Consider the following 17,743-nt stretch of genomic DNA (forward strand, 5'->3'; position numbering starts at 1 on the left):
GTTGAACACCTCTTACTATTGTCATCAAGGTCAGTTTTATTTGTATCATATATATAAAATTTTAAATGAGTACATTGGTTACTGTGTTTTTACTTAAATCTATTTTAAGTTCCCATTTATTACTTAGAATACACATGCGATTACACTCGAAAACATCATAGTTAATTTATTAGTTTTGTACCAAAACTTCGTAATTCTTACACGGGATCTCTTTTCCTTCGTACGGGATATAAAGTACGCCGTGAGATCGTTGTATCTGAAATAAACAAGACGATCAATATCATTCATGAATCCCCATCACTTAATATACCATTATATAGAATTCTATTCTTGCAATAATTTCAGTAAGTCATATACAACAATTATTGTAGACTCCCAAAGGGCACGTATGTTTCATGAAGTACAACCAATAAAACAACGCCCAGTAAACATTCAAGCAAAGGAGAATGTAAACAACCGAGGAGGAGGTGATGCTACCTAAAAAGAAACAAATCGAAAATAAAGAATAAAATTTTTTCAATTGATGCTTCTTGTAACGAAAATCGACTTTGGATATTCAGCGAGTACATGTACACATAAAGAACTATGGATTAGATTCTAACAATGTAGCCCATATTGAAAAAAGTATCATTCCTTGTTTTCAATTTCTTTTTCTCCATGTAAAATTACCGCCTGGTCGGTTGTATCATCGACGCTATGATATCTTATTAGGATATCCTTTGCATGTCTTATTTCTATCTCAAAAGTGCTGATATTAACGCGTTGAGCACCACGTCAGCCATATATGACTGACACTAGACTTTCCGTTTAGACCGCGTCAACCGCGCTGGCTGACAGCGTGTGACATGAGAACTTTAAAATTTACATTGTTTTATGGAATTATAGAAAATTTATTTAAAATTGACTTTGTAGATGTCACAAGGTGAGAAATTAGGTGGGCTGCTTCTTTGGCAAAGATCTTTATTCAACTGACTCTTTCTCTTCGAAAAAGGGCCTCCTCCCCTCGACGAACCATTTCATCTCCCAAACAGAGACCTCTTATCTCCGAGACATGAACAGTACGCCGCCTAACCGTCGACCATCTCAGAGATCACTTACAACTTAATTTTGTCAAAACACAAAACTATCTTCGTAAACTATCTTCTACTGCGAGAAGAAACATTGGCCCTACAGTACCAGCGCCTTTACGCGGCACGCGTGGCCTGGCGGGGACCCCCTTAAAAATCAGCGTGGCGCTCAACGTGTTAATATTATCCGAAAGATTAAAATTAAATAAAAATAATTTAAAAAACAATATTGTTTTAACCACTGTTCGTAGCTGACCTTTCCACTACACGGAACACCATTGTGGTATGTACGGCCAATATAAAGCGTCTCTCCATTCATTGTCCTTCCACCCTCGACTGAACCTTCTGGGACGTAACCATTTGCAGCGTGAACCCACTTAAACTCAGCAGGCATCAAAATCTACTCAAGAGAAAGAACACTGACAAAGCTGTGTGAAAATCTTTGTTGAAAAAAGGTATAATATAACCGCAAATAGGAGCACTAGATAAATTTCTCAATAGCTAAATAAATCCTGAAGAGATTAATAATTCCTTAAATTAATCAAAAGTAGACTGGAGTTCTTAAACCTTTAAAAAATAGTTATAAAAAGTCGATCTTATAATGAACAGCTCTAGATCGACGTCCCTAATTAAGACTGCGCATATATTTGTCATGTTTGCAAATAATTTAATTGTTCATATTATGGAAGATTAGTATACAGTCTTCTTTGTTACCGATATTTAATAAAAATAACTAATTTCTACACGAATCGGATGTTTTTGAGAAATCCGAACATTTTCGGGATCCTTTCATGACCAGATATGTAATTTCCCTTTTCGCCCCTAGCATAAGTCTTCGAGAATTCTCAGGTTTCTGCATACCTCTAATTATAATCTACTTATTAGTATTATAATTATTGATTTGGAATTTTTATCTTCTTGTTACTATCTGACGCATAACAGAATATAATTTATTAAATACAGTAAAATTAGTGGAAATGATGCCGTTATAGGAACAGATTCAAAGTTGAAACTCTAATGATCAAGGTGCTCCATCACAGTTTTTGCAAGTAAAAAATGCAGACTTAATTTCTAAATTGAACATAGTATAAATCGCGAATATAATTATTAATGCTTACTTCGAAATCATGTTTCATATGTTCCTGTCCAGCATGACAAACATAAGCAACACCATGTTCCGGCTTTACTTTCGCTGGTAGCATGTCGCCATGATGGAAAGCACGACCAACAACAAGATTTCTACCATCTAAGTCACTGCCAACCGAGATCATTCCTGGCACCGTGTAACGCGCGCCCGTATACCTTACCCACTTGTATCCTATGATAAGCATTAATATCGCTATTAGAGTTCTGATAAGAAGTATACACGTATATAGAAATGGTAATTTTACATCTTACAACAAAAATATTTCTTAAGATAATTCTAGTACAACTGTCACAAAAATTATACCCAGTGTGATCGATAAAACGCATAACAAACTTTATCTTCAAAATATATTAACGCAGCTAAGTGGTTAAGTACAGTTTATGTATGCGATTACGATCCTCCTATGACAAAATATTATGTATGTGAATATTCGCTTGAAAATATAAAGGTATTTGTGAAAACATACATGCAGTAAGGAACAACACTCAATACACATACTACGATATTTTAACAAAAATAACTTTTTATTCAATATTTGCATGTAGAATACAAAAGGAACAAAATACTTAATATTATTTACAATCTTCTGGCTTTTCAAAACAAACTTAACATTTATAATATCATTATTATTTAGCTCCGTACAATTTTCTTTCGTATAGTCGATGTTGCGCCGCATTAAGATTCTCGGAATTAAAAACTATAAACATGAATTTTGTAAACAATTTGATAGTCCCTCACGATTAGTGCTATGATTAGGAAGGCATCAGTTGTTAGTATATCATTGTTCGTGGAATAGCACACATCACTATGACGTTACAAAGCCATTATCTAAATTATCTAATATTAGGTTTATCAGTGTGAATAACTGTTAGAAAATTTGCTGTTTGTTTCTTTTGTATTCTACATATAAATGTTGAATAAAAAATTATTTTTGTTAAAATGTCGTACATGTATTCAGTTTTTCTCATTACTTATATCGTAACATTTTCATTCTACAAATGAAAGAATGCTTTTTGCAATGCAATTTAGGAAAAGGCAATTCAAAAAATATGCGTGTGCTGATATGGAATCTTACATTGATCAAAGAGAGACGTGTGCAATTAAACGTTCAATCAATTCTTTTCGTTATTATTGGTACAATTATGTCAGGTGAAACATGTGGTAAAGTGAATGGTTTTACATTTCAAGATGGACACACCTATAGCGATAAGATTAACCGATTGTGCAATGATAACGATAACCATTTCTAAAAATATAAACTTTTCTTCTTGACTCAGATTTTCTTCCGTTCCTTGTATAAAAACTACTTATTCCAATATTCTTACGCTATTTTCATTCTACTCTACAAAAATATTTGACATTCATAAACGGTGATGATATTACACATTTTAATTATTAAACAACGAAGTAACTTTCGTAATAATTGAAGAATTACGCTTTTGATAGTAATGCAACCGAAAAAGCAACAGATTTACAATGAACTGTTAATATTATCCATAGAGAATAGTTTAGTATTTGATAATGAAAAGCGGAGCAATTAATTTATGCATCAACGTAATAGCATATGTAATACACCTGCAGTATTATAGTCGTGTCACGAATCTAAGTGCTCACCTGTCATTTTTATATCTGAAGTAAATCCTGAACCAATATTTCAAATTGAACGCGCGTCCGTTCACTTCGTTGGTCGAATTGCGAATCTATCGAACACACGGCTCCCCTATGACCGACCACTTTTACGATGTTCTTTCAGGAAAGTGGGAGTGGAGGGATTACCCATCCGCGTCTGATATGAGTGTAAGCATAGCGTAACAGCGGGGGATTTTGGGGAGAAATTAATTTATATAGATTCATTAGAAAAATTAATTTATTTCAACTTACAGAAAAAATAGGAATATGCTGTAGAGTGGGGAAGGAAAGACTTCAAAAATGGGATTGAAAGATTCCAATGGATTCCATTGGCAACTTTTTTTACTAATTTTCTAGCAAACTAATTGGACAAGCATTTCAAACAGATTTAAGTCACTTGGACCAACTTAAAAATGTTATTCCGTCCGAAAAGCTATCAACCTGTTTGCCATGGCGAGTACATATATCTAGTTTCCTTTGTTCGGTAAAGTAATATCTTATCGAAAAATTCGTGTGTTAGCCATTCGTGATAGCGTGCGTACAGTAATTGAACCGAAGTATTTTGCGAATTATAGAGAAAGAAAAAGTGATAAACAAATGAGATTATCGATTCATGACTTCGGTTTTATCGTTTCAGATAATCAAATGAACTTCACCCATTTGCATTATTTTCGTAAAGAGTGCCGAGTTCATTGTTCATCCATTTAATACGTTGAATGCTAAAACTTGATAGAGAACGTAGTTTTCTCATCAATTATTAACAATCAGTAATCCGGACCCATGATTTACAAATATAAATTTTAAAACCTTGACAATTTCACTTTTCAGAATATTGGATGTATCAGGTCAATTAGTCATCGTACTTACGAGGAAATTGGTTTCGTGATAAGTTAACATTTCTCGAATGATTTAGTAGAAAGATAATTCAGTAAATGTGTTAAAGAAATCCTGTTTGTCAAATTGAGGCGCAAATCTTAAATCAATTACTTTGTTTAATTGGTTTGTTTAATTATGTATGTATGTATGTTTCATTAAAATCGGTTAATAGAGTGAACCTGCTTTATACGCGTGAAGATCTCTCAATCCTCAATTCATCTCGCTAAGAAAAAAACTCGTTAAAGAATTTCGTGGAAACTTTCTCCTTATATTCTCACCTACACTTAGCCATTTCTCTCGGATAGTAATGTTTATCTATGAAATATACGATTTATACATATACAGTATTGTTCCACCATATTGTCTCATGCCAGAGACAAAAAGGTTAAGAAATTTGAAATATGGTACGCAAACTGCCATTCTTTGATTGGTTGACGCTCTACAGCTAAGCTGTGCTGCTGTCAAAAAGAAGTATTAAAGACAATGCTACATATGGTATTGTGTATTTCGAGGGACAGCAAAATCTTAGAATTAAAAGAGTTTTTTATAGTATCATGAGTTGTCTTCCGGGAATTAGAGTCAAAGAAGCCGCGGCGCGTGTCGCAGCACACGTGTTCATCGACTCCGTCAAACCTCGGCATCGGCGTAGCGAAGAAATCGATAAATTACAGTGGCGTAGCAATAGCACTGCGACAGGAGTTGAATCGAAAAGTTACGTCATTCATCGAACCATTACTGTAGTAGGATTCAGCCTAGCGAATTATTTCATTGCCCTGAATTTTAGCGCGAAAGAATGAAAGAATGTTGTAAATGAAAAGTATCTTCATGTTTTTGTCAAAACGATAATTATTTGCTCGAAATGTAAAATTTAATGTATAACTGTCATTTAAAAAAAAATTCAAAAGTTATGCAAAAAGTTGCTGAACATGTGCACTATTATAGTTCTCGATGTCGCTACCCATCACTTACTTATCACGCGTTGGTAAGTAACAATAATACAAACTTGAATTAATATTTATAAGGTGATAAAACTATCATTGTTGTGATTAATCTAACAAAAATTTGATAAAAAAAAGTTATTTTTGTATTGTATAAATTACTAAGTAGAACGGCCTTGTACGTATATTTTCTAAATTTGTGATACATTGGTCACACTAATTACGTGAATAACCACTTGGAACAGCACTGTACCGGAAATTCCGAAATCGCGGGCATGAATATTATCAAGTACATATATTATATGTGGACACAGTTCATCAACAAACGTCGACGAAAGAGCATTTTTGTTACGCATGAAGTTTCCTTTGCATTAACCAACATCGATTTATTTTATTAGTGTGCTTACTGTACCTTAAAGACAATGTCTTATCAATTATATCGAAATACTACATTAGGTAATACATTACAAGAAAGCCTCGATGAATTAATTCAGGTATGATAACATAAAATTGTTCAGCGGTCAGGTTATAGTTTTCGGTGAATAAGTGCTAGATATAAATAATAATATGTTAATGTTTATGTAAAATAGATAACGATACATAATAATGATGCTTGATTATCATGTACGGTTATAAGTAAACTTACGAAGACATTTTTAACAATATATTTAGTTTTTTTCCTTGTCATGTAATTATACAATTCTATTCACTAACACTTGTAATATTAACAAGGACTAAAGAATTCATTTTAAATTATGTAATATGATTTTATAGTATGGACAAATTACACCACAGTTAGCAATTAAAGTGTTATTGCAATTTGATAAGGCAATCAACCAAGCTCTTGCAACCAGGGTTAAGTCAAGACTTTCATTTAAGGTATATATTTTTAATTGTACATATCTAAAAGTAATTATATAAAATCTATTTTTGCTATTTTTATCACATTAATGTTATAAAATGTTTAGGCTGGCAAATTAAATACATATAGATTTTGTGACAATGTATGGACTTTTATGTTAAATGATGTTGAATTTCGCGAAGTTCAAGAGGTTGCAATAGTTGATAAAGTTAAGATTGTTGCCTGTGATGGAAAAGGTGAGTAGAACGTTGTATGATCAATTCAGAATTGAAACAAGCAAAACAAAGATTTTATTCTTTTTCAGCATTGGATGCAGATACTGCCACAAAACGATAATATCATTTCCTTTTATAATTAAATATATTTACATTTATTATATCACTAATAATAAGGTACTAGCCATACAGGAACCTTACAATAGACAATATAAGCAAAATACACTATATTTAATATAGGTATGTAATTATTATTCAGTTTCCCATGATCATAAATTTTCTCATACGATAATTCTAACCATAATATTGTATTAAAATTAAAAACATAAAGTGTACTTGATTTTACCAGAATGTAGCATTAGTTTTATTTTTATATTGTATTTGGTAATTAATAGATTTTATGTATCATACTGTATGTAGAACAAATTATCTTCAAAGGACAGACAAGTATATTATGTAATATAATCCTTTTATATGGTCCAATTTATTATTCCAAAGATGTAAATAATTCTACAAATGAGACTGCAAAGTTTATTAAGATATTTGAATAAGTGATACAAAATGGCATTAAGCTTATATATGAACATAATAATTCATTACAATGTAACTTTGTACTATGAATATAAATCTTGAATAGTAAAAAAATTTGTTTTACTACTTATAGTAATTTAGACATAAGTGGATATAAGATGTTAATACTAAGGAGCAATGTACCTATACTTCTGAACGCTCTTACAATTGGTTGTCTAAGACGTTTATTTTGTCGTGTATATTTTAATATATAACATACAAATGCATCCATAATATATTGCCCATCTAAGAAGAAACAAGGCAGAACATTGACAACTGTTAGTCCTGCAGAGAACATAGTAATATACTTGCAAAGGATCACCACAGTTTCTGGTAATTTAGGGTTTAAAAATGTATATTTAGGTATCCAATCAGATACGTCAACTGTGTGATATATATCTGCTGGATGACCAAAAAATAGAACATCCTTCCCTTCTCTTCTTCGTATTTGAACAATCTACAATTTATATACGATCATAGTATCATCATCATCATGTAGTTCAAGAATAAGATAAATAAATTTTCAAGTTTCACGTACCTTACTAACATTATCAAGAGAAGGCTTTAAACAATGAGTATCATGAAACACACACTGATTACTTGCATGGCAATAATTTTGTGATTGATTTGTTATAATTCTAACTGGGAGACAAGAATGTGGAGGTAAATGAAGAGGAGCTGCTTGCGGACCCTCAATGTATTCAAAACATAAGCTTCCACTAGCTTCACTGTCTGACGTACAACAATTTACAACACCATTAGCTTTTGGTCTAGATGGAATTGACTCATCATGTTCCTGTATTAAACATACAAAATCAATGGTTCTAATTACTGAAATAAATAATACTAAACGATGTTGTTACCTGAATAAGTGATTGTTTAACACAATATCCTAGAGCAGGCTGACTTGTTGTGTTTAAAATGCAATCAGTCCAGTCTTCGCTATGTCTTACATTGCAGTCATTGATTTTGTATATTATATCCTGCTCTGAAAGTCCTGCAGGACCCAATAAAGATGAATTCTGAGAAAAAAATTGAACAATAAGAAAGTATTACAGGAATAAAAGAATAGATATACAAATATACTTCACTTACCGGTAAAATAGTTTTTACATACACTCCATTACCATATAAATAGAAAGGTGCCCATAGCCATGTAGAAGACATTAGAATAGTTGCAGTCACTATTGTAAGTACAACGTTATGCCAGATACCTGCGCATGTGACTCGTAATTGATTTTTTATTGGTAATGAACGAAGTTGAACAATACTTAAATATACATAAGCCACAGGTATTATGAAAATAACCAGTATTCCCACACCAAATACTTGGACACCTTCTCTTGCAGCAGCCAATGCATGTCCTAATTCATGCACAACACAACATAATACTAATGTAACAATAAAATATCCAACCTCACTAAGGGGCATATTTATACCAGGTAGCTGAAAGCAAGTGTATCAAGTAAATAAGTTAAATAAATAACTATATGATTTCTGATTGAAAAACAAGTTACCATTGGTTCTAAAGTAAGATCATTATTAATGCTGTTGTTATCAAGCGTTGGGCTATATATTTTCATCCATATATTGAAAGTCATCTTTAAGATTGCAATTGTACATAGGGGTAAAAGAGTAATAGTAACAATAACCCCTGCATTGAACCAAGCACTCCAAAATTTGGAATATGTAATTCCCCATTTTCTTATTCTACGATTTAACGATGTTGTCATCCAATTTATCCTTAAAACTTGAACTTCTATCCCACTGTTTTTCAAAAAGTAAATATATGGATAATGTGAGCATGTCTGAAAGATAGAGAATAACATTATTTTATATGATGTTTATAAATGAGACACTTTCTGACTATCCGTGCAAAAATTATTTTTAATGTTATTGTTTTGTTTTTTATAATGTATACCTTAAAAATGAGGTCAAAAAAGAATAACAAACAGTGAATAAGACCTATTGTGATCAGTATACTTAAAACATCCATTGCCTACGACTGTATCACAGAGTACTACAGTGATCTCTCAATTCAAGAACCATATCCAGGTATATTGAATTGCTGTGCTGTGATTGGTTGACGATTCACAACTGAACAGTGCTGCCCCCATAGTCAATGACAAAGAGAGGAAATAGCAAGTGAACAAAACAGCACAAACCGTTTGCGGCCTCACTTTTTTTGTGCATTTGCACGCCTAGCACAATGTTTATAAATCAAAAGTCTTTTTTTCATCTCAAGTTGTGTTAGCTAATTTTGTTTGAACATGATATAGTAAGACAGACAAGAGAAACAGTAAATTTATCGATAGAGTTTTTTCCACGTAACGATTCTTCGAAACATTTATGTTTTAAAGATGACTCCGTACGATTGACATACTTTTGAAAACTATTTTATTTATTATTAAATATTATAAACTGTTCGTAAACCATTCATACTATTACAAATGAACAACGCTACTGAAAATACACTGGTATTTGGCAATCACGCCGATGAGAACAGAAAAGCTCTAACCAGATAGGTTCTAGTACAGTTTTAGGTAAGTTTCAGAGTATTTCTAGGCTAGTCGTAGGGCACTTTTACGGTGGTTTTAGGGTAGTTTAGGGTTAGTTTTAGGATAGAACACACAGTAATTTTAGAACCATGAATGTGTCGAGCAATAGTTACATCGAAAATATTCTACCGATAAGTTTATTGTTTCTAATTGTTTAACAATTATAAGAACTTCTTTTTCTAATAAAATCTTCTAGTACTCTCTTGTCCGTTTTACTACCTCATGTTTAAACAAAATTAAGTAACACAACTCGAGATGAAGAAATACTTTCGAAGCACAAATGGCAGGTAATTCATCTTCATGTGAATGTTAATGAAATACCAAGCACATGTAAAAACGTCTGCGACGAAAATACGTATATAATTCTTTATATAGAATAAATACTTTGGTTGCGAAGATAGTATTGAAATCTCCATAGCCAAATATATTTGTGCAGAAGACCAGAATTTAATTAAAAATGGTATTTATACGTTAAAATGTGCCGTATTTCATCTTTCAGAAAACTTCATTGTCTCGCATTAACATTTGGGGGCAAGACATGCATTTGAGACATATCTCAATTTAAATTTAGCATCTTACGCGGCGAAAGTACAGGTCCGAATATCGTGTTACGTGTTTCAAATGGAGCGTCAGACTTATGAATGAGCGAAAAGGGTGAGATGACAAACACGGTAGAGTGAGACAAGCTACATCGTTCATTGGTGTAACTTGTTCACTCGCTGCTCTTTTTCTCTTTTCCTTTAACTGCAAGAGCAACACTACCTCACCAGTAAATCGCCAACCAATCAGAGTAAAGAAAATATCTGTGTGGACCCTCGGTAACGGATCGAACTGCAGCCTAGAAGTGTTGAAGAAGTGGGGGACCATTTTCTGCATAGATTGTTGCCAATTGTTAAGCGTATATCACAGGACTCCAACTCTAGGCCCTCTAAGTATATGCCTCCACGGATCGTACCATTTGTTACTTGTTCTTGTTAACTGACAATGTAAACACGTGCCACCCCTTTAACTGGGAAGTCCATGTTGCTTTTTAAATTAAGATACCATGTCTCACCTTATTTCATATAAAATTCAATCTATTTGTATGACATTTTGTGAACATTACTGCATTCGTAAAAAGTAAAACTTTGCAAATTCGATGATAAATATGAAAATATTCAACAAAATGTTTACACAACAAAATTAAAAATATAATGATGTGAATTAAAATTGAGAGGAGATCGAAATCGGAATATGTTTATGTTGCAAGTCTTGGCTGTCGATTTTTGTTGGAATTATACACGCAAGAAATTACCATACTGTGATATTATACAGCATTTTATTTATTAAACATTCCTGTTAAACTTAAAGACTGTTTGAGTGGCAATCGTATGACAGCTCGAATTTTGGATTAATATTACGACAGTATTGTTCAAGTATTATACATTTTCAATCATTATTATATGAAAGATATGACTTAAAACATAATGGAAATGGAAGTGTGCTGGTTGTCTCGAATTATAGCTAATCATCCTTATACCATTTTATTGGGAATACTTACATTTTCTTCAACATGTTTAATTGTTCCCTTAACTGTCAAGAAGTTTCCAGATTTCTCTGACCCCCAATTAGTAAGTATACAAGAACTAATAAGAGCACACCTGTATCAACTATCATATAATTTATTATTTGTATTTTATTCAGGGCTTTGAAGCAAGAGGTACAACATTAGCCCAACGTCTTATTGCTTGGCAAAATTTAATGGAAGCAAGTAAACCAGGAGGACAGCTTACTGACAACCCTTTAGAGTATTATAACTTTGCACGTCAAAAACATGAACAGGTACATATATTAAATTTTTAGCAATGAATTATTGAAAATAAAGTAACTTTACAATATGTTTAAAAACTTATAGAATTCTGGCAATGGACAAAATCATAGTAGGGTTAATCAGGGTATTATTAGGAAGAGACCTAAGAATAAAAGAAAACAAGGAAAAAAGTATCAGGCAGACATAATTAATGATAGACAAGAAGCAAATGAAACTAATACTAAAGATAAATGGGAAGAAATAATAGAATTGAAAAAGGGATATAAAAATCAAGACCACATTGATAATGAAAGCTTTTTTTGTAATTTACCCTCTTCTGTTTATGCTCGAGTGGTTATTGGCAAAAATTCAGAGGATTCTAATTTATGGTCGATGGAAGGTCTATTAGCTCAATGTCACATTGATGCAGAGCTTAGATCAAACGTTCATTTTTCTTCTTTATGTCAAATGCAAATGGAACAGAATAGTGAAGAACATAAATGTTGCAGAAGTTGGTCACCGGCAAATTATGTTGCACTTTTGTCTAATAGAAGTTCTTGCTTAGGTGTGACAGAAAATGATCTTACTCGAGTAGAAACTCTTTTAAGAAGATGTGTATCTTATTATCAGAGCTTTCGGTTGAAATCAAATTGTGCAGAAGACCTATATTGTCGAGCAGAGGTTCCAAGTGAATGTTATATACACAATGCAGCCTATCACTTACTGCACTATTTGCTAGATACAAATTTTATCACTGATCATGTAAGAAAATCGACTCTTGCATAATACAAATTTTCATTTGTGTATTTTTTAATACAATTTCTGTCTTCTTTACAGGAACCAGATTCTAAGTTGAATTCAACATTAAAATATGCAATGATATTTTTACCAATTGCTGCAAGTTCTGCCACTTTAGATTTTTATAGAGAACTGAACAATGGTGATTTATCATATGGAAAATTTTGTGTAAAAGGAATGCAATTGGGTTTAAAAAGTACATTATTTGATCAATTATTAGTATCGGATTCAATACTGTTACTTATTGGTTTTGCCTTTGTAACAATTTGTATATGGGCATATACTGGCTCCCTGTTTTTAACTGCCACAACTATTATAGCTGTAATTTTTAGCCTTGGCATTTCATATGCATTCTACACTTTGGTTTTATGCATTAAATTCTTTCCATTCATGAATCTATTGGCCATTGTCGTCGCTGTAGGTAAGATTCTGTAATATTAGTTTATGATACTTATATCGTCACATAATAATTAAATTAAATTATTCATTCATAAGGAATTGGTGCAGACGATGCGTTTATATACTGTAAAATTTGGGAAAAAGGAAAGCAACAAAAAATATCAGATAATGGTTTAGTAAAACTGGTGCAAGAAACAATGAAACATGCTGTACCATCTATGTTTGTTACATCTCTAACTACTGCGGTAGCTTTCTTCGCATCAGTTGTTAGTAATGTTACAGCTATTAACTGTTTCAGGTATAAATTTTCTTTGATAATTGAATCATAGAAATTACTACAATAAAATTGTGTAAGATATATTTTACAAATCATTTTACTTTCCAGCTTATTTTCGGGAATGACGGTTATTGCCAATTTCTTTCTAATGATAACTTGGTTACCAGCGTGTGTAGTAGTGTCAGAACGATTCAGCTGGAACATGTTATCTCCTGCAAATTATGTGATGCGAAAAATTATTCGTCCATTGCGACTGTTTGGAGACAGAGTCGCCACAAGTTTTAATGTGTTCTTGACACAAACTGTGTTTGGTTTTCGCTGGTGTTGGTTACTAAGTTTGGGTGTCATCGCAATATTATGTTGTATTGTTGTTTTCAAATATCCTGGCCTGGAATTACCGGATACAGCTGAGTTTCAATTATTCGATAGCTCGCACACATTTGAGAAGTATGATTTAATATATTCGCACAAGTTTTGGTTTGAGAAACGTGAAACGGTATGTGAAAGAATTTTTTAATATTTTCTTCATTCAATTATTGTGCGAAATTTTGTTATAGCCAATAAGAGAGTCTATGATTTCAGGTTTACAATGGGGATGTGCTGCCGTTAAGGTTCATATGGGGTATTAAACCAATTGATAATGGCAACTACTTAGATCCTCATTTTATTGGTACTCCAGAATGGGATGAATCTTTCGATATTTCTCATTCAGAGTCACAGATATGGCTACAACAATTTTGCCGTGATCTGCGAAGTCAACCTTTTTACCGTGAAACTTTGGGACCTTTGCTTCCTAATTGTTTTATTGAATCATTACACAACTGGATGAAAAGACGCTGCGAAGACCCCATTGATCCGCATATTAATTACCTGCCATGCTGTGAAAAGAATAAATTTCCATACAATTCTAGTGTATTGGAACAATGTGCAGCTGAAGCCAGTGCAAAATTGCATAATACTCCGGCGCATTGGTGGGCCCGTCAAGGTGTTTCCGCTGGTATAAAATTCTTAAATGATCCAGCTCTTACACAATCACAAACCTCGAATGAAACGGGTTCAGTGATTATGCCGATCACTAAAATTAAAGTCTTAGTTGTTGAATATGACAGTATATATAATTACAGTCTCTCTTATTCAAATATGAACCAATTTTTTCACCAGGTATATATATGTATAATACATTATCATTTTACATGTTTTAGAAAAACACCTAATTATTGAATAGCTATATATATATATATATATATATATATATATTATTATATATATATATTAGGTTTTATCATTAAAATCTTTAATGTGCTTTGTAGGTTGAAATTTGGATGCAAAATCAGTTGAACAAGGCACCACTGGGTATGCGTGGCGGTTGGTTTGTAAGCAGATTAGAAGTTTATGAGTTACAGCGGACATTGTATGAAGGTACCCTTTGGGCAATAGGAGTTTCATTAATTTTAGCACTTACGGTACTCGTCATTGTGACGTTCAATCCTCTTATAAGCTTGTATGCTATCATAACAATTGGAGCAGCAATCATAGTTACAGTTGCTGGTCTAATACTTCTTGGTTGGAAATTAAATGTTTTGGAAAGTGTTACAGTGTCTACTGCCATTGGTACGTATTTTTAAGTCTGTTAGCTTTGATGCTTTACAAAATACATATATTAACATCTACACACTACTTAGGTTTAACTGTAGACTTCAGTTTGCATTACGTAGTAAGCTATAGAGCATGTACATCTAAAAAGAAAGAGGACAGAATGAAAACAGCACTTTCACAAATGGGAGGTCCAACTTTGATGGCTGCTCTTACAAGCGGAGCTGCTGGTGCTCTTATGTTGCCATCATGTGTATTAGCATATATTCAGATTGGTATATTTTTACTACTTGTAATGAGCATAAGTTGGTCATATGCTACATTCTTTTTATGCCCATTGCTGGCAATTATGGGACCGTCATTTCAATTTGCTCAGTTCCAGTATCCAAGGTAATTGTTTTAACTTATTTAAATTTTGGTTTTACAAATAATTTTACAACAATCTTAACATGATTGCAGTTTGAATGTATTATGGAAGTACCTTCGTAAAAATGAGCCTAGAAATGTGCCTGAAAAAAGTACAGATAATAGTAGGACTAGAAGGAAATTTAAAGGACGAGGGATGTGGTCAGAATCTACACTAAGTACGTCTAGTACAGCATGTCAATTCCACTGTAACGAAATAGAGACTTTCACGAGACCACCGCCATCGTCATCACTACCTCCATCTCCGACATCAGCGTTACTCCATTGAAATGCTAGGTGAATAATATATTTGTTTTAAGAAATAATACTATTGGTACAAATGAATGGATACGATACAATGTACGATCCTTCAAATGTTGAATCGATGAACTCATTCAAATGTAATTTGTGTCCTATATAACGTTATGATCATGTGTAACTGACGTGTCACTGGCTGTGTTTAAAATAGTTGTACGATATTATGTACGTACTTTTTAAGTACTAATATTCATTGGGCTTCCTTTATAAGTTATGCATGTATGTGGAGGATGCTATGAAATGATAAGTCACGACTGTTATAGCGTGATTCCACACCTTTGAATCGATGGAGATTTTATAAGGGATGTTGGTGCAAATTTGGCCTGAAGCATCATTTTCCAGATTAATTTTTTTTATCATTTTATTATTTCATTATACAGTACTCGTCAGGAGGAACAATGGTCTCAAAGGAATCGTGAATCAAAACCCAATAGCTCTCATAACAAATAATAACATAGTCACATTGATGATACATGCAAAATAAGAAAATTGAAAATCTATCTTGAAAATCATACTTAAGGTCAATTTTGCAGCAACCTTTTTTGTGAAAAATCTATTGACGGAAAGATGGAGAATCGCGTTGTAACGGTCATAACATTTAATTTCGTAGCATCCTGTACATATGTATACTCTGTAACCATTATAATGCGAGTGAAGACTTTACAGTGCCAAATGTTTGGTTGTTAATTTTTTAGATAACATGAGCTGTATAATGTGTTCGTAGATGTAGATCTGTAGTAAATTGTAGATGATGTGTTCGATATGAATAATATTTCTAAAGCACAACAACGTTAAATTTACATTTACATATCTCTCGAATGCATTTTGACTTCTTATACACAATTCTTTTGCATAAGCATTTTTTATACTATAAACTTTTTTCAACGAATATTTCCATGCTACAAGGCTTAAGTCAATCTTGAGTTTTATATATATTGTAGTATATTTTGTAGATCTTTTACTATGATTTTTATATTGCAATTAAAATCATTTTGCTTTTATATATAAAAAGAAGTGTTAATACAATTTACAAATTCTTTAACAAAGAACTGTTTAATGAAGTTCTATTTAATATAGACTATTTAACTTGCAAATTACATATTACCATTGTATTATATGTACTGAATGAATGAACTTATTATGAATTATAGATGTAGAAACTGAAATGAGTTTAAATCCATCACTCTGCAGGTAATAATTTCAAGGTCATAAGCTATGCAATGCATGTATGTGTATTTACAAAATAACTAAATATGATATTATACATGATTTCTTTTCAAGGTACTAAAAAAAGACTGACGAATTTTAATTGTTTTCATTGATAAATGCTGCAGCATATTAAGGAGATTTAATAAAACATATATTCCTTTAAATTTTATGTAATTTCATATAATAATCACATAGATGAATATTCGTTTAAATTATTTTTTTATAACGAAAAAATGTGTCATTAATATGCTTTATTATACTTTTAGCTTTTTTAATTACATTTTATTATACAGTTATGTTAAGATTTTGTATACAAAACATGAATAGATCTCAACAATTCATATAATACAATGCTGTGCTTCACAATGACTACAAATCGGTGCTATTACAGGAACTGTATCAAGTTAGCTAATATGTGTGTTTGTTCATCAATTACTTAAAGATTTATACATAATGAATGTAAAGATATTTAATCTGAATTGTCTAGAATGCCTTGGAAATCTTGAATATACCTACATATGTATCTGTATATGTTACAATATATTACAGTGATCTTGTTATGTATGTTAAAAAAAAAAACAATGTCATGTAACTATGTATACATCTAATGTTTCATCCAGCATAAGCTGCGATAAGCATGTGACTGTTCACTATGAAGAAAATATATCTTAAATTTTTATAATACAATTGTACCTACATATAACAATCTTCAATCGACATTTGGGAAACTCAAAACCGATCATTACGTCTCATGAAATATTACCTTCTAAGTGTCATCAGCATGTATAATTAGCATTTAGCGTGCAAATCATGCAAATGGTTGAGCCGAGTGCCCAGCGTCCAGCATGAACAGTTACCCAGTTTGCCAAGATCGCTCAGATTGCGACCAATAGCCCATGTTACACAATGTGAACATTGAGGATTGTATAGTAATGAATCCTACTCCTGCACACCTCCAGGCCGCAGCTCGATCCGTTACCGAAGGTTAATGTAGAAATTTTTTTGCTTTAATTCAGTGTCAATCTATTGATGAGCCTGCCCTGTCCTTACAGTCAAAGAAAAAGAGAGAAAACAGCAAGTGGTCAAAAGAGCA

General features: G+C 32.3%; 4 protein-coding genes across 5 annotated transcripts; 2 read left to right on the forward strand and 2 right to left on the reverse strand.

The window, feature by feature from the left end:
* Positions 1-12: 12 nt before the first annotated feature.
* Positions 13-3,953, reverse strand: LOC144476545 (uncharacterized). 2 transcript variants are annotated; one of them, XM_078193631.1, is made up of 4 exons: positions 3,829-3,953; positions 2,186-2,385; positions 1,324-1,467; positions 13-256 (listed from the first exon to the last, which is right to left on the reverse strand). In XM_078193631.1, the coding sequence occupies exons 1-4, from the start codon at positions 3,833-3,835 to the stop codon at positions 170-172; spliced, it is 438 nt and encodes a 145-aa protein (XP_078049757.1). In that variant the 5' UTR covers positions 3,836-3,953; the 3' UTR covers positions 13-169. The 2 variants fall into 2 exon arrangements, with proteins under 2 accessions (XP_078049757.1, XP_078049756.1); XM_078193630.1 differs by lacking the exon at positions 3,829-3,953 and having other exon boundaries at positions 2,186-2,398.
* A 2,022-nt stretch (positions 3,954-5,975) lies between these two features.
* On the forward strand, positions 5,976-7,085 carry Tfiia-s (general transcription factor IIA subunit 2). Its single transcript, XM_078192957.1, has 4 exons — positions 5,976-6,151; positions 6,432-6,536; positions 6,626-6,755; positions 6,824-7,085. The coding sequence occupies exons 1-4, from the start codon at positions 6,080-6,082 to the stop codon at positions 6,853-6,855; spliced, it is 339 nt and encodes a 112-aa protein (XP_078049083.1). The 5' UTR covers positions 5,976-6,079; the 3' UTR covers positions 6,856-7,085.
* Positions 7,086-7,235: 150 nt separating this feature from the next.
* On the reverse strand, positions 7,236-9,355 carry S2p (membrane-bound transcription factor site-2 protease). Its single transcript, XM_078192956.1, has 6 exons — positions 9,226-9,355; positions 8,822-9,112; positions 8,400-8,750; positions 8,168-8,326; positions 7,843-8,100; positions 7,236-7,761 (listed from the first exon to the last, which is right to left on the reverse strand). The coding sequence occupies exons 1-6, from the start codon at positions 9,298-9,300 to the stop codon at positions 7,393-7,395; spliced, it is 1,503 nt and encodes a 500-aa protein (XP_078049082.1). The 5' UTR covers positions 9,301-9,355; the 3' UTR covers positions 7,236-7,392.
* Positions 9,356-10,819: 1,464 nt separating this feature from the next.
* Positions 10,820-17,384, forward strand: LOC144475664 (protein dispatched). The gene is made up of 10 exons (XM_078191768.1): positions 10,820-11,472; positions 11,546-11,683; positions 11,757-12,413; positions 12,489-12,870; positions 12,945-13,146; positions 13,234-13,621; positions 13,708-14,286; positions 14,436-14,736; positions 14,808-15,108; positions 15,178-17,384. The coding sequence occupies exons 1-10, from the start codon at positions 11,329-11,331 to the stop codon at positions 15,410-15,412; spliced, it is 3,327 nt and encodes a 1,108-aa protein (XP_078047894.1). The 5' UTR covers positions 10,820-11,328; the 3' UTR covers positions 15,413-17,384.
* Positions 17,385-17,743: the final 359 nt, after the last annotated feature.

This window comes from Augochlora pura, chromosome 10 (genome assembly GCF_028453695.1).
Source record: "Augochlora pura isolate Apur16 chromosome 10, APUR_v2.2.1, whole genome shotgun sequence".
Taxonomy (NCBI): Eukaryota; Metazoa; Arthropoda; class Insecta; order Hymenoptera; family Halictidae; genus Augochlora; species Augochlora pura.